This window comes from Epinephelus moara, chromosome 1 (genome assembly GCF_006386435.1).
Source record: "Epinephelus moara isolate mb chromosome 1, YSFRI_EMoa_1.0, whole genome shotgun sequence".
NCBI lineage: Eukaryota > Metazoa > Chordata > Actinopteri > Perciformes > Serranidae > Epinephelus > Epinephelus moara.
Window position 1 is genome coordinate 26,669,834 of NC_065506.1, and position 23,476 is coordinate 26,693,309.

At 40.0% G+C, this 23,476-nt stretch overlaps 3 protein-coding genes across 7 annotated transcripts in view; 1 reads left to right on the top strand and 2 right to left on the bottom strand.

Annotated features, from left to right (window-relative positions):
- Positions 1-23,476, bottom strand: part of LOC126389193 (cytochrome c oxidase subunit 4 isoform 1, mitochondrial) — a 516,851-nt gene that overhangs the window by 268,262 nt on the left and 225,113 nt on the right. The window lies entirely within an intron of this gene.
- Positions 2,136-4,608, top strand: cmc2 (C-x(9)-C motif containing 2). 3 transcript variants are annotated; one of them, XM_050042823.1, is made up of 5 exons: positions 2,145-2,463; positions 2,743-2,816; positions 3,383-3,453; positions 3,541-3,612; positions 3,718-4,608. In XM_050042823.1, exons 2-5 carry the CDS (start codon positions 2,780-2,782, stop codon positions 3,799-3,801), a joined length of 264 nt encoding a protein of 87 aa, XP_049898780.1. In that variant the 5' UTR covers positions 2,145-2,463; positions 2,743-2,779; the 3' UTR covers positions 3,802-4,608. The 3 variants fall into 3 exon arrangements, with proteins under 3 accessions (XP_049898772.1, XP_049898780.1, XP_049898788.1); XM_050042815.1 differs by lacking the exon at positions 2,743-2,816 and having other exon boundaries at positions 2,136-2,463; positions 3,337-3,453; positions 3,541-3,592; XM_050042831.1 differs by lacking the exon at positions 2,743-2,816 and having other exon boundaries at positions 2,150-2,463; positions 3,337-3,453.
- LOC126389127 (chromodomain Y-like protein 2) overlaps positions 7,920-23,476 on the bottom strand; it is a 48,421-nt gene continuing 32,864 nt past the window's right edge. The window contains exons 4-7 of the mRNA XM_050042597.1: positions 13,119-13,291; positions 12,813-13,023; positions 10,908-11,051; positions 7,920-10,811 (exon numbers count right to left, since the gene is read on the bottom strand). Of these exons, the coding sequence (XP_049898554.1) occupies positions 10,653-10,811; positions 10,908-11,051; positions 12,813-13,023; positions 13,119-13,291 (687 nt within the window). The 3' untranslated portion in view covers positions 7,920-10,652. The remainder of the gene's footprint in view (positions 10,812-10,907; positions 11,052-12,812; positions 13,024-13,118; positions 13,292-23,476) is intronic.

The window sequence follows — 23,476 nt, forward strand, 5'->3', positions numbered from 1 at the left end:
TCAGATGCTGCCAGAAAATCTGACGCACTTCCTGTAGCGCCCTCTGCTGTGCTGGAGTGGTATTACATCTAGCACTGTCGCTGCTTTTTTTCTTTTCCTCTCTTTTCTTTTCGTATTAATCATATTTATTGAGAATGTACAGAACATCCTTGACAACACTCAAATTTATTAGGTACTAGGCAGTGCAAAGAAATAGCAAAGGTCAATAATCTGTTTTTATTTTCAGGAGTTTTCAGTGATGTTTGATTTTCTTGTAAACTATTGATAATTTGAACAGTTATTTAAATAAAAGCACGTGAGAAGTTTGGGGGGGAAGTCAGTCTTCTTCATCAGTGTTAAAGGAATGCTTAACCCACAAAATGACCATGCCGTGTCACCTTGAATTTGTGGAGAGAACTTTGCTCTTCTTGCATCCCTCCATGTCGTGAAGATATTGATCTACTGATTGATTGGAGACCAAATTTAACAACAGCAAAACTTAATCACAACATCCGTTAAGACATTTTAAACTTGTGCAGTATAATCTAAGTCTCATGTATCCAGTTGTATGCCCAGTCATATATTTGTTTTGTTTTATTTTGTTTTTTTGTTAATGATATTTATTGAGAATGCACAGAACATCTTTGGCAACAATCACATGTATTAGGCACAGGGCAGTGCAAAGAAATTAACAAAGCGAACAGAAGTATATAAATAAATGTAAACATCTCATAATGCAGCCAGGATTAAAAAATGATTACAAAGGAAGTGCTTTTAACTGTAAATTGAAATTAAGCTGTTCATTTTCGCTTAAAACGTACTTAAAAATGAATTAAAAGTGACACTTATCTCGCTCCCTTCAAAGCCAGACTCCAATATAAGTTCTTGCTATAGATGTTTTTGTTTTGCAGAAATGCATGTGATGGAAATCCTGAGCATACAACTGGATAAATGAGACATGGATTATACTGCACACGTTTTGTAACAGTTTGTAAACTGATGTTTCGATACAGTCCATCTTCAATCAATATGTTTATAGTTTTCATGGAGATATGCGAGAAAAACTTTTTCGCTAAAGCTCATAGAAAATGCAGTATGTTAACAAACATACAGTAAACATCCCACTCAAGTTCAGTCACCATGACACCAATTACTAATGTAAGTTAAGATCACAATGGACCCTTTGTCCAGTAGGCTTAAACAGTGCAGCAGCACTGTGCTATAGCTGAGGTATCTTCTGCATTAGGTTGAGACAAAAAAAGTAAACCACATATGAAATGACAGAACAGGGGCAGGGCTATCTCAAATTAATTTAAAAATATCTAGTAGGCCTAATGAAAACACTTAAAGAGCTTCCTTCCAGATTTCAGTGACTTACTGTAGAGTTTTAACTTATTCTTCCAATGGTTCAAACTGGGTGTAATCTTAATGTATATACATGTATAAATGAAAAACTTCACCAGTCCACATCCTTGTTTGAGATGCAAACACCAAATTTCACAATTTCCTTGTCACAAAATGTACAGTTATTTGATAACATTAATGTTAAGAATTCGTTTAGGATTTTGAAATTAAACCTATTTTATTTATTTATTATTTATTTATTTATTCATTCCAATCTAAATGATTGGAAAGGAGCAGGATGAATTAAACTTATAATACCTGCCCCTTTCTTAAAGCATATAATTGCTTACATCAGATAAGTTGCCATTACAGCTATTACAGGAAAAAACAGTTTACACGACAGTCAAAGAAAATAAACAAATCCAAAATCCATAAGTAAAACTATTTCATTAGCCTACATGTTCTTATATAGCTTCTCTATTCTCTCCTTATACAACCTCTTAAACTTTACCTTGGGAGGAAGTGGAAATGAAATATATATTCTCCTTATTTTCTTACCTTCTTCAACATCAGATCCCTTAAGAATATCTTTCTGAATATCCTTCTTACTGGGTTAGGGAAACATTGCATTTATTGGACAACTGCCAAAGTGTTAAATAGAGCCATAAGCAAAAGCGGAAGTACGCAAATGGGAACCATCTTGCATCTCCTGTAAATTTCCGTCATCAAATGTCCCGCCTTTTACTGAGAATCATGCATTCTATTGGTGGATAGACAAAAAAGGTGGACGCTGATTCGCTGTTTACCGCTGTCACTCAAGTCGCAGTCACCAAACACTTAGAGGGAAAGCGACAAACGTTATATCAGGCAGGATGTCATGTAGGTCCTTGTTGTTTGTGTAGGTTACACTCACGTCACTACAAAACCAGCACATTTAGTGGAAATTATAGAGGAGTCGTAGCACCCTGCGTCGTTATTTTACGCGAAGAAAGACGAAAACCTGCGTAGTTTGTCAGTGGTTATATGGACCTCTGCAGTGTTACCAACGGCCACCGTTAGCTTGAGGCCTAGCAGTTAGCTAACGTGACATTACACCGAGGTTTGCTGGGAAACTTCTCAGATGACACAGGCTTTCCACCGGTAAGTATATGACAGTGTTAGCAAAGAGCTCATAGTAAACACGTAGATACACAGTATGTATATTAGTATATTGTTTTGAGCAAACAGAGTTGTCATGTCACAACCCTGCTGTATGTCTAAAGTCAACTCAGTGGCGAAACAGCTCCATTCAGCCAAGCATGTGCCCGGATCCAGAGTCTTCTGGCGAGGGCTGTGTTGTTTACACGGTTCCAGGTTATTGAGGGTGAATGCAGGTAGGTTGTCACATTGTTGTATCTCACTGCCTCTCTGTGTCTGCAGGTAAGTGTCCAGTGGAAAAACAAACCCCATCATCACAATGACAGCTCAGGAAGGAGAGGGATGGGGAGGCATTAGTATCCTTTAGCAAACATCTCCTCTGCATATGTAACAGTGCTGAGTTGACACGGTGCATGTGTCATAAACTACCACCGAAACAAATAGTTGAGACTGATTTTGTTAAAATCTATTCATTTTTAAGCCATTTATCAAGCAAAAATGCCAAACATCCATAGTTCCAGATCAAATATGAGAACATCCTGCTTTTTTTCTGGTTTATATCTTTATAAATTTGGTTTTTGGACTGTTAACCAGGCCAAACACTGACCTTGGGCTTGAAATTGTGATGATCATCTTGACTGTATTTTTTGGCTTTTTGTAGACTTTATACACAGTTGAGTAATGAAAATAACCTTTAGTTGCAGTCTTAGTATGTCTAGCATATTCATACGTAATGAAAAGGGCAGCACAGCAAAAACATAAAACTACTTCTAAAGGCAAACTTACAAATGTGTTGCATCTCTTACACCATTATGTAACAGTAATTGTTACATAGAAGCTCCTGAATCAGTGCTCCTCTTGTTTGTGGATTTTCAGTATTGCCGCAGTGGTTCAGTAAGCCCTTAACTCAGCATGCACCCCGACCTGTCACCTCACCTGCACACAGATGAGTGTAATGAACTGATAACTCGCCTGAGGCAGTGCCACGCAGAGGTACGTCACTCTCTAAATGATTTGATTGCTGGGTGCTAATTATGCTCAGAAAATAACAATGTAAATCTTGTTTCATGTTCTCCTCAGCACAATGTCATGAAGTTCTTCGGCACGTGTAACGATGTGGACCGTGCCATGCGTAAGTGCCTGAAGAAAGAGGTGTGTCGGTTATTTCTATGTACCTTGTGAATGAGATGCAACAGGCTCTCTAAGCCCTTCTGTTTTTTCAATCAATATTTTCTTTGTTTCCTCACCATTCAACAGAGACTGGAAAAACGGGAGCGCAGCAAGCAGCATGCACAGGAGATGAGAAAGAGGCTGAAAGAAGGGCCCAAAGAGCAGCTCTGAAGGACATCTTACTGCAACTTTGCCACTGGCACTGCGAGTTAAAACTACTCAGATAATGGGACACTGACTTAATTATGACACTGCTCAGCCTGCACTGCTCTTTTGATGTTAAGACAGAGGAAGAGTTGTAACTTCTGTTTTATTATATTGGCACTGACAGGTCTAAGAGTCATGTGCTGTTCTTCCTAGTGTAATCACTGTTTTGACATTAGCAGAGAGAAACGTGAGTAAGAGGCAAAGTTATTTAAATGTTGGGATCATATACCAGCGATGATGTGGTACAGATGCACAGCTCACTCTTACATTTCCTGTGACGTGAACCCTTCCAATACTTTTAACTGTTTTATCATCTGCACAGACTGAAACTTGCAGTGTTACCAGAACATTTTAGGTCAACACAAAAACAACCGCATTCGGTACTTTGGATTAAAGATTGCTGTCGGGGATCATCATTTATTTCCCCCTCTGTTAGCAGAACAGCTCCAGCTCCATCAAAGAGATTAGTGTGGCTGCTGGCACAAGCCTTTCATCAAACCATTATTTAAGTTGGCAGGACACCTCAGGAATATTCTGGTGCCTGTTTTATTCATGAAAACAGGGAAAGTCAATTTCAGGGTATCAGAGGGGCATGGGAAAAGAAAGACCCAAAACAGGATGACCAGTGGCTTTGTTTTACTCTCAATGTGAACATACACTCATGAACACACTCATCGTTGCATGAAAGTTTATTTGAATGAGGAATCATAGTGATTCGTTACAAGTTTGATTGCTTTCAAATAAAGTGAAATTGTGAGTTACTTTAAGAAACCATGCTTTGATATACTGTGTTATTATTGTAAAACAAAATATCAATCAGTATCTGCGGGTTTTCCTCAAAGTATTTCCTCAAAAAGGCCTTAGAGGAAAGTAAAAAGTCTTAAATATTTCTCTTGCCTGTCGTAGGCAGCAATAATGGTTATAAAATGTTGTATAATCTTAAAGTGGAATTCTGCAACAGTGGATTGTGCATTCAATATAGCGAGTATTGTCACTGATGCTGGCTGTAGTGGCTAGGAAGTTTATGTCTCTTAATAATGGGCATCTGTTTTTGCAGAAAAATGTAATCTAAATAATTCTAGCAATTACTTCACACTTGGACTGGTATGACTGCTACACAGGTATTAAATCAAATTCTATGCCCTTAAAAAGTCATAACCCTAACCCTAACCACAACCCCATAACTTGTCTAATCTGAGCTGGAAGGTTCAGTTATTAACATTTCATAGAGATTTCAGCTGCATCCTCTGGTCCGCATTCAGCAACTTGAGCTGCCAAAGGTTTCATCATGTCACCTTGTGTCACATGTGGTCATATAACCCCTCTCTTTGTCTAAGGATGGTCTCCTCCATCATTCTTTGGCTGTCTGCTGGCTCCTGATCGATGACCATGTGTTCACGACTGAAAGTTCACATTCAGGTCATGAAATCACTCCTTAGCCATCTCGATGCGCTGAGTAAAGACAATGAGATGCTGTTGAGGGCTTAGAAAAGCTTGGATCCTCTGCAACATATAGGGTATTCTTTGTTGTTTTTATTTCCGGGTAGGCTACAGAAATAATCTTAGCAGGCCTGTTTCTTCAGCGAGGGCTCTCATTTTCTCACAGACAACACAGAAAATGGCAGGTACCTGTCTGTCCAACAACTGAACTGAGTTCAAAGACAACAGCACTGAAAGATGTGACCAGGAAACAGCTCAGAATAAGAGCTCACATCCTATGTATCAAAATAGGGTTTTGTTAGATACAGTATTGCAGGGGGCAAAACGGGGGAGTTATGTCCAAAAAAAATTAAGCACTGAGGAGGGACTTATGTTTTTTGTATTTTGGCTTAGGGGATAGACATACAACTTTAAATTATTGTATTTTGTATTTATTCTAAATACCCTCTGAACCCCAAAACCCAGTCCCGCCACTAAAAACAGGAATTATCATTGGATTTTCAAATTTCCAAAGGTCCTTAAACACATCGTGCGCAACTAAAGCTTCCCTTAGGAACATAACCAAATGGTAATATTGTTTGTTTTGGTAATAACTTCTGCTTCAGTGCTGTTTCTCCAGTGCATTACCTACATTTGGTGCGAATATTTAAAAGATATAGTCATGTACAGTGGAGAGAGGCTCACACATTTTCCATTAAATATATGTAGCTTTGGAGAGGGTAAAAGTCACACCCCAGCCTCCTCAGATAAGTATAGAACAGTCCCTTAGTCCTTTTGTGCTTAAGGAAATGTAAAAGAAAAACCACATTGTGAAAGTACTATGTCTTTATTTGAAGCAGCTGACTCTACCCATCACAAAGTATGGATCAATCTTTGACAGATATTTAAACTGTAAGGCACCCTAAGGTGTGCTTTGAGACAGCGTGGGGAGAAAAAAAGCATGAATGATGAAACACACACTTACATGGGAGCATACATGATACTGTGATTTTAACAGATGAAACACCAAAACCAGCCTAAAATGTAGACATAATGGAGCAAATATGTAGTTTTTTTTTTCTTAGTAAAAACTTATTAATTCAAATTTTATTATAAAGCCGACGTCAAAGATATGCTGTGATGGGAATTTGGATGCAATGTCTAAAAGAGAAACTCAGTTCAAAACAAGCATAGAAATGCCTTTAATATCTCAGGTGACACGCTGAAAAGAATTTGTAGTATTTTACAAAATAAAATAAATACATAAAGACCCATGTCTTAAAGGATCAGTGTGATTTGCATTCAGGAGAAACATTAGATCCTTACCTCATCTTGTGACCCTAAAGCCAAGAGGAGACGAGGAACACTAATTATTATTTACCAGCAGACAAGGACGAGGAAGTTATTGTACAGACGGAAGTAAGGAAAGAAGAAAAATCACAGTCATTGACAACTGATTGATTATTTAAGCCTCAGTGAGTCTTTGGTTACTAAACTGCCGAACTGCCTTTCTGTAGCTGATTATATATCTGGCAAATTTACATAAAAGGATAAACACAGGTGCACTTAAATAAATCTACAATTTTATGAGCATAAAGGAATACTTTACCCACAAAATGATCATCTGTATATCAATTAGTCACGCCTTGTTACCTTAAAACTGTGAAGAAAACTGTATTATTCTCACACACCTCCACAAAATATGGCAAACATTTTGAGCAATTAATTGGGGACCACCAACAACAAAACTATATAAAAGAAAATTTGTTTAAAAAAAACTCAAACAGGTCATGCTGTATAATTCAAGTCTAATTTATCCAGCCATATGCCCAGTACTTCCCAAACACATGCATTTTTGCTAAAAAGACAGAAACGTATCTATGTTCTCTTCAAAGTCAGACTCCAATACTAAGGATTTTTAGTGAAAATGCATGTGATGGAGAAATTTACGCCCGGTCTCACTCCGAAGTCGTCGAAATTTGGCACTTGGGCGGTGACTTGTATAATCAGAAACCAATAGAAAAAGGCGTCCTTTAAGGTCGGCATGATGCACAGCTGGTTGCTGTAATAGTTTAACTGGGCCCGGCGGCATCAGGGGGAAACACGCGGGACAAGACAAAAGTTAAAGGAAATGGCCACTTTAGAATGAAAATACAGACAGTACTTACTCACCCTCATGCTGACAGGAAGTCCAGTGTAGTTTTTTTAATCCACAGAACTCATTCAGGGTATCGGAGGATAACAGCTAGCCGGATTTTTCCGTACATTTGAAGTGCATGGAACCCACGTCCAAAATCATTTTGAAAATGTAATAAAACTCTGCTAATGCATTTCAAAAACATCAGAACGGCTTGTCCGTCATAATCCAAGTGCCCTGAAGCTGCAGCATGCAAAATTGACTTGAAAAGACATAATTTACTCAACTTTTATAGCATCATTTCTCACCGTGGTCAGTTAGCCTGCCCTGCAGGAGTGCTGTGTTTACATCACAACTCGCGTGAGACTCGAGAACCTTCAGACATTCTTGTTTGGACGTGGGTTCCATGCACTTAAAGTGTATGGAAAACTCTGGCTAGCTGTTATCCTCCGATACCCCGAACGAGTTTTGTGGATTAAAAAACTACACTGGACTTCTTGTCGGCATGAGGGTGAGTAAGTACTGTCTGTATTTTCATTCTAAAGTGGCCATTTCCTTTAAGGTGGCCAAAGTGCGTGTGGTGTTCATGTCCTGTAAGATTCTAAAGCCAAACCCTGTTCTTTTTTCCTAAACCTTACCACGTGTTTTTGTTGCTTAAACTCAACCATGTGCGTTAGTTGTTGAAGGAAAATTTGCAGTGTTGTACCGACATAGTGTGTTTATTTTGAAAGAGACTATGTAAACAGTAAATTTCCTGTGAAAACGGAAGTGTATTTTGAAAGAAGACGATGCATGTAACAGGCAGAACTTGACACGGCGTCCCAGAAGGTCAACAACCAACGTACCCAGGGTACCTTTCACATTGTATGTGGACGTGGAAAGTCCATGACCAAAAGTCAATATGTGATAAGGCCGGAGTGAGAATGTGCTGGAAACATTGAGCTTACAACAGGATAAATGAGACTTGAATATACTGCATGAGTTGTGTGAGAGTTGCTGTTGTTAAATAAGGTCCCCAATCATTCAATGAGTCAATGTTTGCCATTTTCTTTACAGATTCAAGGTATCACAGCATGAGTAATGAATTTACAAATGGTTGTCATGTGGGTGAAGTATTCCTTTAAGTTTTTTTTTTAATTTTAGTAGTTTTTAAATAATTCATCAAACTATTAATCATACCCTGTAGTTAAATGCAACAGATGACTGAAAATCAGTAAACAACACCATGGAACAGTGACACCAAGTCTTATATACTTGAAATTGACAAATCTGAAATACAATAAAGGTCATTTTATTGATCATCCATTCATACCTATATATATATAAATTATCTGACATGACTTTGATAATTTATGACAAAATAATTCATCTGTTAATGTCAGCTCAAGAGGTAAACATTCAAGTGGGAATAGTGTTTACAGATTTTGAATTTGAAACTATATATGTATAAATGATCTGCCCCATTTTCTTCTTCAAAGTTTTTACGGAATAATTTAGAAAGAGTGATTGACAGAGTCGTGTGGGCGTCTGGAGCAAAGGAGACAACATGGCACTGCACATCCAAACAGTTATCTCAAATAAATACAAAAATAAACTGCACCATTTCTAACAATACTTACAATGTTTATACAAAAACATACCCTGAAATACCAGGTACTTCCACAGGCAACACATTCATATGTACAGTATATTACATGCAAATAGTTACACAAACAGTCCACATCATCTATGTATTATCCTGTACTGCATGTGTACCACTGCAAAAAAATGGACAAATATCTTCTGAGTTTTACAAAACAATTCTCACAGACCTACTTTTATTTTTTTGGTAAAACAAAATAGATCCCTACATATAATACACATTGCGATATATAAAATGTCTGGAAATCTTGAATCATCACATGCAGGTAAGGACAAAGTCGACTCCGGCTACACGACTGTTGCATTTCCACGATATATAGATCACTGACAATTAGTGTAGTCACAACATGATTAACTGGAGGACCAACAATTATCATCTCTTTTTGTGTGCTCGCAAAAAAATACACAGCTAAGAAATGACATCAACATGATGATCACGCGTTTCACACAATAACTGGAAGCCATGTTGTACAGATGAACCACCACAGTACTGCATGTGTATGTAGCTCTAACTAAAGGGGATCAAATCCATTACTAATCCCTCCACGTGACATGTGCCACCAGTTCAACCCCAAAACACCACTTTATTATTAACGGACATTTTGTATATTTAGTGCTGGCATTCCCATTAAGCTTCCACTGTCCTCTAATCCCACTCCAATTTGCATTTCAATTCCAACAAGTCCACCTTAAAAGAAAAATCCTGTCCTCAGTGAGACTGTATTCGATAAATAAAAGTTAAATAAACGCTTGCCAGTTTGTTGCAGGAGAAAATACCTAAAGACAAATGGATGTTGACAATGTGACGATGATTTTTTTATGTACTTGTAATCACCAGACGGTTTCATTAGCACATAAGCATTAATCTTGATTTCATGCAACGGGAGCAAATTTATGGTGATTACGATAATAAAGACCAAATTACTGGCAAACACGATGCCTGTTCTGTGTAATGAAGACTTTAACAGTAAGAATAATGAATAATCATTAAAAAAAAAAAGTCTTTCGTGACGTTTCACCGCAGTCGCTGACTGTGATCCGCTGACATGAACGAGCATGTGTGGCCAGTTCTCATCTGTCCGTACAGAGAGGATGGAATGTGCATGTAAGGAGCAGGAAACAGTGTCCTCATGCAAATTTACACTTCAAAACAAAAAGCAACTAAAGCAAATCCTTATATTCAGAAAGCAACTCTTTTACACGCTTGAAATAAATATATATTAATATATATTATCACCTATTTATCATCCTGTGCTATCAGACACATATTGATTTCATACATCCTGATCATTTCAAGTCTCTCATATGTACAAAACACTCTGTACCTCCCTGAAGAACCACCTTCAGTGTTTATGTGTTTAAGCAATGCACATTTGGCTCTTTGACTCTGAGAGAACAAACATCTGGACAGCTGTGGGTTTAATAAATATAAAATATAAGTTGATTTACAAGAGAAGATCATGAAGTTGTTGGTGGTACACGTGGAAGCAAACAGGACTCCAGTGAATCCCCTCTGCTGATGGATGGAAACAAAAATCCTTTGCTTCAGTCTGAGATCACACCGTCATCATCCTGCACATCCCTCCGCAGATAACCTTTGACCGATGGCTGTGGGTGCTCACTTCTCATACGCTTTGTTCTGCAGGTAACTGAAGAGTGCCTCCAGTCCTTTGGTTGAACACCACAGCTGCTTCAGCATCTGACACTCCTTCTCATTCACTTCCTCCAGGACTGACATGAGGATACTCCTCACCAGGCATTTGGACTCTTCTAAAACCTTTCAGAACATACAGAGAGGGGAAAGATCACTCATTAGGGTCAGATATATTCGGGAAAAAGCTTTGCCCTCTGGGTCGTCTAGCTCAGGACCTACCACTGCATTGCATGACGCCATTTCCTTCACACGCAGCATCACCTCTTGGTTAAATGTGGTTGGCCAGAAGACCTGTGACACCAGACCTCGACTGCACGCCTCTTGTGCTGTGAGCTTTCGTCCACAGAACAGCATCTCATTGGCCTGCCATTGGAGAAAGAAGGGGGGAGGGGGGGTTACAAATGATTTTCAATATGTCAGGCAACCAAATTGGGTTTGATTTGGGTAAACACAGGGTAATCACGGAGTTTTAAGGAGTGACACCCCCAAGGTGGGATGGGGGCACAGGGGGCAATCCACAGGCTCATCTTGTTAGTGGTATCTTATGAAACTAGACAACCTAAGGCATCCATTGGTACCAACCATGTCACAGCAGTAGAAAGGGGGCTAAATAACGCTTCTGCATTAGTTTAAAGTTTGCCAAGAAAAAAACTGGCATGGCTATTTTCAAAAGGGTCCATTGACCTCTCACTACAAAATATCTGAATGAAAATGAGCTCTATCGGTGCCCACAAGCAGTGTCTCAAATTAACTTTTTGACTCACCGGCCAAGAGGACCGGTAGTTGAAAAAATCTACCAGCCAAGGATTTTTTTTTTCTTCAAAATAATAAGTTGCCTTTTTGTCACATATATGTCACATATAAGATGATTTTTAATACTTCAGCATGTGGATAAGTTCCCTCTGGTAAGTAGTGATGTAGTGTCTGTCTAGGGCTTTTATTGTGAAAGGTAAGGATGGAAGAAGTAAAGATAATTAGGGCTGGGTGATATGGACTAAAATTCATATCTTGGTATGGCGATACACGATATATATATATCTCTGTATTTTCTACGAAATGGGCTACAGCTGCAAGTCATAGTCACATTTGAGATGTCACAAGCATTTTTATATAAACAGACTGATATAAATAAAATGCAAAGACAGGGATTTTTTCCCTGCTGTTTTTTTCCCCCACTTCTACATGAAAAAAATTATATAAAATTAAAAGCAGGGCTGTACGTTAACGTTTTTTCACACAGCACTGGAGCTACAGAGGTTTAAAGGTTTGCTTAACACTATAAAAGTATCAAGGTGTCCTAAATCCATTGTAGTTTGAAACCATTGGAGTATTTTTGTGGGAGTTAAAAAGTAATTTTCAACAGCCTTTAAATGAATCTAGTGCTGGAAAATTATTTAAATATTTTTATTCATTTAGGCTATTAATCTTAGTTATGTTACACAGCATCACCAGAGAGGCCGAGGGAGGGAAGGAGCGAGAGACACTTTGTCCTTGTTATATACGTCTTGTATATGAAACGTATGTGTTGTTGCTACATTTTTTTTTAAACACATCGGTTGCCTGCATCCAGGCGCTGTCTCCATGTCACACAATGGACTGCAACTACCAAGAATAACAGCAACGCGCTATGCGCTGAGTTGCACGTGTGCTACTGCGGTCATTTCATTCATCTCACAGACTGATTTAGCGTAGCATATGCAACATATAGGCCGAGTCCCATTGTAGACTAATTAACAGACAGATTAAACAGAGGAGCAGCTCTGTGTCTCTCCGAGTGTTGCTGGAGAACTTGTGAGTGAATGAGTGGGGCTGAAATGTGTGGAGAGGAGAGATGCACACTGGTTACATTATGTAAGGCAACTTGACTCTATATTGATATAAACGGTGTTGTCTAAATTTATATCTTGCTTGAAAATATATCGATATATCATAAATAGTCATTATATCACCCAGCCCTGAAGCTAACATGCTGCTGCTGACACATATAGTTATGGCTTTCAGTTTAGGTGTGACACCCAAAGATTTTCAGTGGGCATCTGGCCACCCCAGTGAAAAATTTCTGGGGGCGCCACTGGTTATAAGGGGAATCAAATTACAACAAGCCTCGATATAGCTTTGACCCACCAGAGCTACACCCAGGATCTGTGGGAAGGTGTAAGAGGAGCATCCAGAGGGGGTGAGGTGGAGGGCTGCACACGGAGTCTGAAACCAGGCCCTCTCACTGGCCCACACCACATCACACAGGGGCAGGATGGAGGCCCCTAAGCCCAGAGCAGGTCCATTTATTGCCGCCACAATGGGTTTCTTGAAGTGGATGAATGCCAACACAAACTCCCTAAAGGGGTCACAGAACGATCAGTGCCAGCTCTGTAAAGTGTAATAGCAAGTGAAAAGAGAGCCAGTGTTAGGAGCAGAAACATTTCTTCTTACCGCACAGCGTCAGAGATGCGGCTGCTCTCTTTTCTGCGGTCAGTGGACAGGCGACCTATCAGGTATGACGGCTCCAGGCCACTGCAGAAAACGGTCCCCACAGAGCTGAGCAACAATAATTTACTGTCATCAGCAGCTGCATTACCCAGAGCTCGACACACTTCCTTCATGATCTGCAGAGAAATAGGAGGAGATGCAAATTACAGTCTTACCTCACCTGACACATGAAGAAAGGTTTTAAAAAATAATAATATATAGAAGTTCAATCCTTAGAGCAAAGCTTGACATCCACTGAAAAATTCGGCAGACAGACATGCCTCAGAAATAATGATAAACACTGGGTATGAAAGAATGATTGCTTTTATTCCTACAATACTGACAGTGACAGCTAATGGGGAAAGTGCATTTACAATAGCACTACTCATCTAATGTACCAAGGCACCATATGATTAATATTTTCAATTTAGGGGCCACAGATTTGCAGGATCTAATTTTATAAGTGCTGCTGCTAAAGTTACTCATAATGTAGGCTTTCAGTCTCTTGTTACAGTTACAGGTGCAGTGGTGTGTGTGTGTGTGTGTGTGTCTTGTGTGTGTCAGCCTTCCCTCCTGCTTATGGTTTCTGTGGGTGACACACCGGTGTTCACTCACTGATTTAGGACCCCAACAGTTAAAAGACCAGGAGACACAAGCAGATGGTGAGCCATTTGGCAGTTTGGAAGCTGTGTATTGGTTGTATTACTAGTCAGAACTCCAGTTGTGGAGGGTCGGTAGTTCTCACACTGGAGAGAGCTTGTCTATTGGTTTGATACACTGTGTTGAAGCCTTTGTTTTATTAGTTCATTTTGTCATGTCTAATAATTTGTTCCGCTTTCTTCTTTTTTTAGAAAGTAGTTTTTTAGTTCACATCACAGACTGTATGAACTAATTGACATGACAGCTCCCTAAAAGTTTAGCCAATACGTCACGATCGCCCCCTGGTGGCTGGCCACAGTATAGGTCATAAGCTCTGCCCCCTCAATGTTCATGGATACAACATGGGCCGAATTTAATGTTCAATGTACAGGTTACATTTTTCCCAACGACGGTTTCTGTCATTTTAGATAGTTTTTATGATGTATGGTCAAGTCTTTATTTTTCTGATAACTTTGGTTGTAACTAGCCAATAGGTGTGCTCACATTCAATAGGGCTGCCTGAGATTGGTCAGACAGGGGTTTGGACGGGAACGCCATACCGTGGAGATAGCTACTGTGCAGACTCCAGCTGAATCCAAGTATCCACCATGTTGACTTGCAGACTGAGCCCTTGCGGACTTCAGTTGTACATAGTGTGATGTATTTACTGTCATCACGTAAAGTCTGCAATGGCAGAGACTGCAAGCGGCTGATAGACAGCCCTTGAGATTGTTTTACTTGTTGCCCTGGAAACGTTCAACTATCGCTGCTGTCATATTCATATATATGTCATATGAGTTGATAATTAGTTCCTACTCATCTGTTCCTGAAGAGAACAAGATATAAATCCCATGTATTGCCTTTTTTGTGACTGAACAAAAATTATTAATACATCTCTATCTCTCATGTGTTTGAATATTATTTCTGCCCTACGCAATTCAAATAGCATTTTAATAGACCTAACTATCAATAACTATTTTATGCATTAAACTGTTTTTTTTTTGGCACCTGAAAAAACCCCAACGTCACGTCCGTATTGCAGTGGACTGGGTTATTAAATCAGTGAAGTCTGTTGAAGTCTGCACCCCAAGTGGACTCTTTGGAAGTCTGCAGAAGGTCTGCTTGAGGCCCCTTGTGGACTGGCTGAATTGTGGATTTGGACGGCCCTTAGCACTCCCAGACTTCCTGGGTACGCGCCCGCAAAATCCACGAGTCCGCAAGTGCGGTGAAGTCTGGACATTTGGATTCAGCCTCAGGCTCCAAATGATACTGCCAGTGCAAGATGGCCGTGGCCGTATCTGGGATATTTTGGTTTCAATTTTGTACAGTGGGAGTAAGAGGTGATGTGTTATCTGTCTTTCTATACGGTGTGTGTTTTATATCTTAGACCTTGTTTTAAGTCTTTATTTTCTAAGTATATTAAATTCTACATTTTTGGGTCATACCCTTCTGTTTGCCTTGTTTCTTTATCTATCTTGATCTATTTTACCATGACATCTACAAACAGCAAGTTCTTTCAGCAAAGTGGAATGAATAATAATTGAATTAAGAAACAGAAGCAAACTTCAAAAGAAGCCACATTCCATTAAAAAATAGCTCCAGAGCACAGTGGGGTTTTAAAGGAGGCTTTGTCTAAAGTTACAATGTCTTTATCATGTCTGTTTTACAATTTAAAGTATCACAGACTCATGTGTTGTCAGCACAACGCATCGACTGCCAATGCTAGTTAAAATGGTACCTGTTCATGGAAGTCAATGGCTCATTTCTTAGATATAGTACATTTAAAGGAACAGGGTGGAGGACTTAGTGGCATCTAGCTGTGAGGACTGCAAATTGCAACCAGCTGAAACTTCCAGCATGAACTCGCGGTAAGAATTCCTTCACGGTTCTATGTTCAGGAGGTTTTCACCAGGAGCTGAATTATCTGCAGAGTTCTCTTCCTGTCCAAAACAACTGGGCCAATGATATAAAACGGTAGTGTTTTACCGGCACTGCTAGTCACAGAGCTACAGTGGCTGATGCAAGAACACAAAAAATGCAATTGGCCCTATCTAGAGCCAGTGTTTAGTTTGTCCATTCTGGGCTACTGCAAAAACAACATGGCGGACTTCTTGGACAAGGACCCACTTCCTATGTAGATATAGACGGTTCATTCTAAGGTAACAAAAACAAAAAGATTCTCACTTTCAGATGATTATACACTAAAAAAATATATACTTCTTATATCATATTCCATTTCAGCATACATATTCCCATAAATCCTTCACACTGGACATTTAAGACCCTGATGATGTAGAAACTATGTTAATTCAATGTCCATAACTAGTATCATCTTTTCACTGGAAAACAATACTGGTATCGTATTCGTATATAAAATAAATTTCAAAATATGGAAGTCAGATTGTGTGGTGACACTGTTTCTAGCTAGTTAAGGTGACTTTCTGAGCAGCTCAGACTGCAGGTGAGAGGTTTACATGAAAACTTGCTGGGCAGCTTGTTTCCCTGACCAACCACCCGCCAGCAGCAACTGACTTGACTGTAGCAGCTACTCCTGCTGGCTGCAGTTTTGGACCAATAGGAAGAAAAGTTGTTAATGTAGATGCGATGTAATGACTCAAATACAACTTCAACTGTGAAAGAGTTGAGATGCTGTGTAAAACTTAAATAAAAACAGAATGCAATTATGTGCAAATCCTTTTTAACATATATTCAATTAAATACAGTCAAGAGACAAGATATTTAATGTTTAAACTGATAACCTTGTTGTTTTTTTTGTTTGTTTTGGGGTTTTTTAAGCAAATTTTCACTCATTCTGAATTTGATACCTGCAACTTGTTCCAAAAAGGTTGGGACAGGGGCATGTTTGACACATCATCTTGTCTTTAAACAACACTCAGTGAGCGTTTGGGACCTGAGGACAATAACTGTTGATGTTCTGAAAGTGAAATTGTTTCCCATTCTGGCCTGATATACAACTTCAGTTGCTCAACGGTCAGGGGACTCTGTTGTTGTATCTTGTGCTTCCGCCATACATTTGTGATAATAGTCAGGTCTGGACAGCAGGTGGGCCAGTCTAGTACCTGTACTCTTTTACTGCGAAGTCACACTGTTGTAACATGTGCAGAATGTGGCTTGACATTGTCTTGTTGGAATAAGCAGGGATATCCCTAAAGAAGCCATTGTCTGGATGGCAGCATATGTTGCTCCAAAACCTGTATATATACCCTTCAGCATTCATGGTGTCCTCACAGATGTGAGAGTTATCCATGATGTCATGGGCACTAAAACACCCCCATACCATATCCATGATGTCATGGGCACTAAAACACCCCCATACCATCACAGATGCTGGCTTTGTACTTTGTGCTGGTACCAGAATCTGGATGGTCCTTTTCCTCTTTAGCCCGGAGGACACAGCGTCTATGATTTCCAAAAATAATTTCAAATGTGGACTCATCGGACCACAGCACACTTTTCCACTTTTTGTCAGTCCCTCTCAGAGGAGCTTGAGCACAGAGAAGTCAGCGTTGTTTCTGGATGTTGTTGATATGTGGCTTTTGCTTTGCACAGTAAAGTCTTAACTTGGATTTCTAAATGCAGCAACAAACTGTGTTTAATGTCAATGTTTTTCCAAAGTGTTCCCGAGCCAATGCAGTAATATCCTTTAAACAATCATGTTGGTTTTTAATGCAGTGCCGCCTGAGGGGTCAAAGGTCACAGGCATTCAGTGTTGATTTTCAGCCTTGTCCCTCATGTGCACAGCTTTCTCAAGATTCTCTGAATCTTCTGATGATATTATGGATTGTAGATGATGAAATCCCTAAACTCCTTGCAGTTGTGCTTTGAGAAACATTCTTAAACTGTTGGACTATTTGCCCACGCATTTTTTTTTACAAAGTGTTGAACCTTGTGCTGTCCTTGCTTGAGAACAACTTAGCCTTTCAAGGATCCCCTTTCATACCCAATCCTTATACCATCATCTGTTACCAGTTCACCTGTGGAATATTACAAACAGGTGTTTTTTGAACAGTCAATAATTTTCCCAATCTTTTGTTGCCCGTCACAACTTTTTCACAACATATTGCAGGCATCACATTCAGAATGAGTGTATATTTACAAAAAGTTCATCAGTGTGAACATTAAATATCTTGTCTTTGCACTGTATTCAACTGAATAAAGGTCAACGGGATTTGCAAATCATTGCATTCTATTTTTATTCACACTTTACACAGCAAAGCATCCCAACTTTTTTGGAATTGAGGTTGTACATTTTTCTCTTAAATAATCAATTAATCAATGATCAGCCTTCAGCTAAGTACACTTGCATTATTGTACTTCAACAAATGGGACCAATAAAGCATTCTGTGCAGAGAGTTTCACCCTGCCAGCAGTGCATCATTCAGCATTAACCGACAGGCGTTTGGCCTTTGCCTCATGTGATGAAAAAGGGAGCAAGCCTACATCGTCAGACAGCCGACCTGATAAGAAGTCATCTGGAAACCCACCCCGCCACATCACTGTCTGCAGTCAATCTGCCCACTCTGTTGCTGCATTTTAATCAGATTATCACCCTTGACCCATATTAACCATTCAACCTCAAAGTGAATTTAATTCTCTGTCTCACCAAGCGCATAATCTGTCCCCAGTTTTAACTGGGTGTGGTGTGTGTGTGACTGTGGGTGATGATATTCTAGCAAGGTGAATTAGAAATCCTGCTCAAATAAGAAGCAGAGATAGGCAGATGCTGGTTCCAGTCTGCGATACAGAGGAAGAAGAGAGCAGTCAAAGTGACATTCCTGTGTGGTGAGCAGACGCCTTGAGGACATTTGTAGACAAACAAAGTCTTGCAAAAGCAAGCATCAACTCCTTTGAAATGAAATCACCACATCTAGGGGTCAATTAATCATATGTTTTAAAATTCAAGTAGGTCTGACAAACGTTTTTCATGTTTAGTTCTTTACAATTTCCTTATGCCTTTTTGATATTGTAAGCTAAAGATACTTTTGGGTTTTTCTGTTGGACAATTTTTGATTTCACAAAGCATAAATAGCTTGCATTTTTCTGGGCCTATATCCAAAACCACTCCCTTGTTCACTGAGGCCTTGGTCAGACTGCCAGCCCAAATCATGTTGTCTGGCATATCCACATTGTATCAAGACTGATTTTAGGAAGTCTGGCAAGAAAAAAACCACATGAAATGTGACTTTCAGTCTGAACACTCTGGCCGCTCAAATAGGATTTCAAAGTGTCTTTGAACACAACACACAATGACTATGTCAAATCCAGAATGACGGAAGTGCTGAGCAGATCTTTGCTGCTACTAGCGGAGCACTAAAGAGGAGGACATAAGGGACAACAGCCCGTGGACAGACGCCAAAATAAATTGTTTGTAGGGCAAAATTACAGACCTCCATTTCTCATGCTTCCGTATTGGAAAACTGCATCACCAGCATTGCTACCTAGCTACTGATGCCTATATTGTTACCACAGCAACCCATGCAGATAGATTAGTGATGTCTGGACACACAAAAACAATCTGATTACTTGCAAATAAGAGTGCGGTCAGTCTGTTTTCAAGATCTGATTTGAGAAACAAAACTGATTTGGCTGCAGTCTGAACGTAGCCTTATTCACTGCTCCCTACAGTGCAGACAATAGTTTACTCTAGAGAGCGGTAGACACCACGGACATACATAAACTCAGATAAAATTACAGACAGTAAATTTCATTCACTATGCGGTAAATGTTGAACAACTTAAGGCAGAGTCAAGTAGGGGTGTAACGATCAACATATCAAATCAATGATCAACGATCCAATATCATTGATGCAAAGTGAGAACATCGATTTATATCATCATCTCCAGGTTACACCAAACAGCAGCAGGCAGATGGGTAGCAGCCAAGAGAAACATCTTGAGGATAACGTTATTTACTCTACTCTACTACAGGTCAACAGACAGAGCACATGGCGTATGTAAACAATGCAGATATGAGATAAAACATGATGTAAGTGCCTGGATGGGCATCTAACTCTGCTAACTTCTTGAAGCAACACAGCTGCTCCGTTTCAACAATGTTCGGCTGAAAAAATATGCATGCAGGCTGAAATTCAGCCGTGCTATTCTATCAGGAGATGTAGAATTTAACAGCAGGTGGACAGATTGATTTACTCTCACCGCCAATGCTGCAAAGTTAAAATACCAAATAATCATAAACAGCCCATTGCAGAGGAGCCATCTTGTGGTAAAACAGATTTCTGAATGCTCATTTAGATCTATTTTTAATGTTGATAGGTTAATTTAGGCTTAAAACGCAGTGTTACAATAAGGCTCGGATATGTTTGGCAGATTGAATTATTTTTGGTCAAAAATGGCTCTTTTGATAGTTAAGGTTGCAAAAACCTGCCTTGAAGGTTAACTTATCCAATGTGCTGTTTTATGTGTGGTAGTGGAGTCAATTAAAAGTAAACATTACTGCACTTAAGCAGTTACAAGTATTTACATTGTGTATTTGTAGTTTTTATCTTTTATGGCCAAAGGCAAATAAGAAAGGTGTAGCAGCTTCTTCTGTAACATATTGTGTTAAATGGGCATATTATATTGACTTATATCGATCGCAGGCCCCTGAATCGCATCGCATCGAAATCATATCGTAACAGACTTTGTAATATCAGCACATATCGTATCATTGTCCAAAGAATCAAAATAAAATTGGGATTTACACCTAAAGTCAAGGTGTCTCAGAGAGCTCCACTTAAGTCATTCATTTTTGAATCACTGTAAATTTTTAGGCCTTCATTATATCAGAAGTCATTTTCTCATGTCACAGTAATAAAATCACAAATGTAAATAATGACATTACCAATGGCTGAAGTGAATTCCATTTAGCTGCTTTAGTTTCAGGGTGCTGACATTGTGCACGCTCTCTGTCACACTGTCACGGCTCACTGGGACTCTTAGAACAGAGCAAGCCGTCGTTAATGTTATTAGTAACACCTGTGCTTTTCCTGTTATGACAAGTGGAAATGTCTGCTGCACAAAAGGCCTATTGGGACTCTTCCCCCCCACCTAATTAGTGTTTATTAAAAGCAGGTGTGCAGGAATTTGGCTTTTTACATTCAAATAAACTAAGCACAAAAAGTAAGGAGATTATTTCTTTGTTGTAACAATGCTTCTTGGCAATAAATCTTATACCATTGGGAAGCCTGTTTATTTCCCTTTTATATTGTGCCACATTTGTAAGGTACATTTGTGGGTTGCGCCCATGAAAAATTTGCCAAATCTTCTCTGCCAATGCCAAACAGCTTTTTTTTGCTGTTGACTCTTGTTTGGTGGATTGCATGATTGAAGTCTGAAGAAACAAGACATATTCGCAATTTAACAATTTATTCATTTAACAAACAGGAGCCTCAGTAGCGTGTGGAAGAACCATACACAGCCACAACAGCCTGGCGGCACCTCCTCCTCATGCTGGTCACCAGCCTGGTCACCCACTGCTGTGGGATGGCATCCCATTCTTCAACCAGCATTTGTCGCGAGTCATCCAACGTGGTTGTGTTGGTCACTCTGGCACGAACAGCACGCCCAAGCTGATCCCACAAGTATTCAATGGGGTTGAGGTCAGTACTGCTGGCAGACCATTCCATCCTCTCCAAATTCTGGAGGTAGTCTCTGAAAAACCCCCGCTCTGTGGGGGCGAGCGCTGTCATCTTGGAGGACAGAGTTTGGTCCCAGACTGTGGAGATATGGGATTGCCACTGGTTGCAGAATTTCATCTGGATGTCTCTCTGCATTGAGATTGCCTCCAATGATGACAAGCCTCGCCGCCCACACCATCACACTGCCTCCACCAAAAGATGTTACTCTATCGGTGCAGCAATCAGCAAAGCGCTCGCCACGTCTCATCCACACTTTGACCCTACGGTCCAACTGCCGTAGGCAGAATCTGGACTCATCGCTCAACATAACGTTCCTCCACATGTTCAGGTTCCAGCGCACATGTTGCCAACACCAGCGCAAACAGGCCTGACGGTGAAGGGAAGTCATGGCAGGCCTCCTGGCAGCCCTATGAGACTAGACATTGGCTGCATGCAGTCTGTTCTGGATTGTCTGAGCAGAAAGCCGTCAGCCATATCATCCTGCAAACCTTGACTGCAAATCTGAAGAAGACTGCCTGCGGTTCCTAAGTGCTGACAGGATGAGGAAACTGTCTTCTTTGGGTGCCGTCTTCTTGGGACGCCCACTTCGCGGCCTGGCTCTGACATCCCCCGTTATATGGAACTTGGCCTTCAGTTTGCAGATGGTACTAGGGCTCACTTCAAATAATGCCGCAACTTGGTTTTGCGGAACACCAGCTTGAAGTTGCCCTATCGTACGGGCTCTATCCACATCAGTCAAACGTGGCATGCAGATCCTTGGAGCAGACACTCAATAGCTATGTTTCCATCCAAAAGTGATTCGAATCATTGGGAAATGCGCATTAAAAGAAATACGAATCCTGTGCGTTTCCATTAAATGTACGGATTTTGGTGAAAACTACGAACTCGCCCGAGTTTTCCGCAGGACCAGAAACAAAACAAGTCTCGCATTCTTCTTCTTTCTACGTTTTCTGGCGGTTGGCAACCAGCTTGTAAATGCATTACTGCCGTCCCGACCCGGAGTGCGGATATCACCATGGAGAGAGGTGCGTTACAGCAGATTTAATTCGGACATAACTGTTTCCATCCCCCGTTTTGTGAATCAACATTTTTTCGAATCAACCAAAACACGGCTAAAGTGAACGTATTTTAGTTTGTGCAAATCAGGGGATTTTAATTTGAATTTTGGCATTTCCATCATAATTTTCCAATGCGATACTTCTAGATGCGCATCTAAACAGGCTGATGGAAACATGGCTACTGACCACTGTAGCAGGGCCCATGCTCACAGGTGCTGACAATCAGGTACCAGTCAGACACCTGATTGTCAGCACCTGGGGGTACCAGGAGCTCAAAACAAGAGTCAATAGCAACAGCAAAAAAAAAAAAAGCTGTTTGGCATTGGCAGGGAAGATTTGGCAAATTTTTCATGGGCGCAACCCACATACTCAGCTCTGCTGCTCATCCCACAAATGCATGTTCCTTAAAAATGTGGCACCATTTAAAAGGGAAATAAACAGGCTTTCCAACAGTATACGACAAAGAAATAATCTACCAAACGCAAATTTCCTTACTTTTTGTGCTTAGGTTACATCATAAGCTATAGATGATAGAATCAAGTAGATTTAGACCATTTACCTACAAAAAGAAAAAGTCAAATAATTCTTTGTTAACTTCTATGGGGAAATATAACGTCAGATTAGTGGTGGACAGTAACAAAGTACATTTACTTAAGTACTGTACTTAAATCCAGTTTTTGAGTATCTGTACTTTACTCGAGTATCATTTTTTTGAAGATTTATTACTTTGAACTTCTAAAATGCAAAAGTCCATTAACTGTGATCATGCAGTTCTGTGTGTGGTTTAGTCTCGCCACCAGACAATCAGAGATCTCCGCCTTCTGATAGTCTGGGGACACTCCTTTCTAAAGTGTGTTTAACACACCGGCGAAAACGGCCAGCAACAAAGCAACGCCTCTTGCATTTTTGAAAAGGACACGCCTTCTTGGAAATGTGCGCTCCCCCTTTTCTCGTCCGCAAGAAAACAA

Coding starts and splice junctions, on each gene's coding strand:
- cmc2 (XM_050042815.1), top strand. CDS start 3,373: ATGCACCCCGACCTGTCACCTCACCTGCACACAGATGAGTGTAATGAA. Junction 3,454..3,540: donor TGAGGCAGTGCCACGCAGAG/GTACGTCACTCT, acceptor TGTTCTCCTCAG/CACAATGTCATGAAGTTCTT. Junction 3,593..3,717: donor CGATGTGGACCGTGCCATGC/GTAAGTGCCTGA, acceptor ACCATTCAACAG/AGACTGGAAAAACGGGAGCG.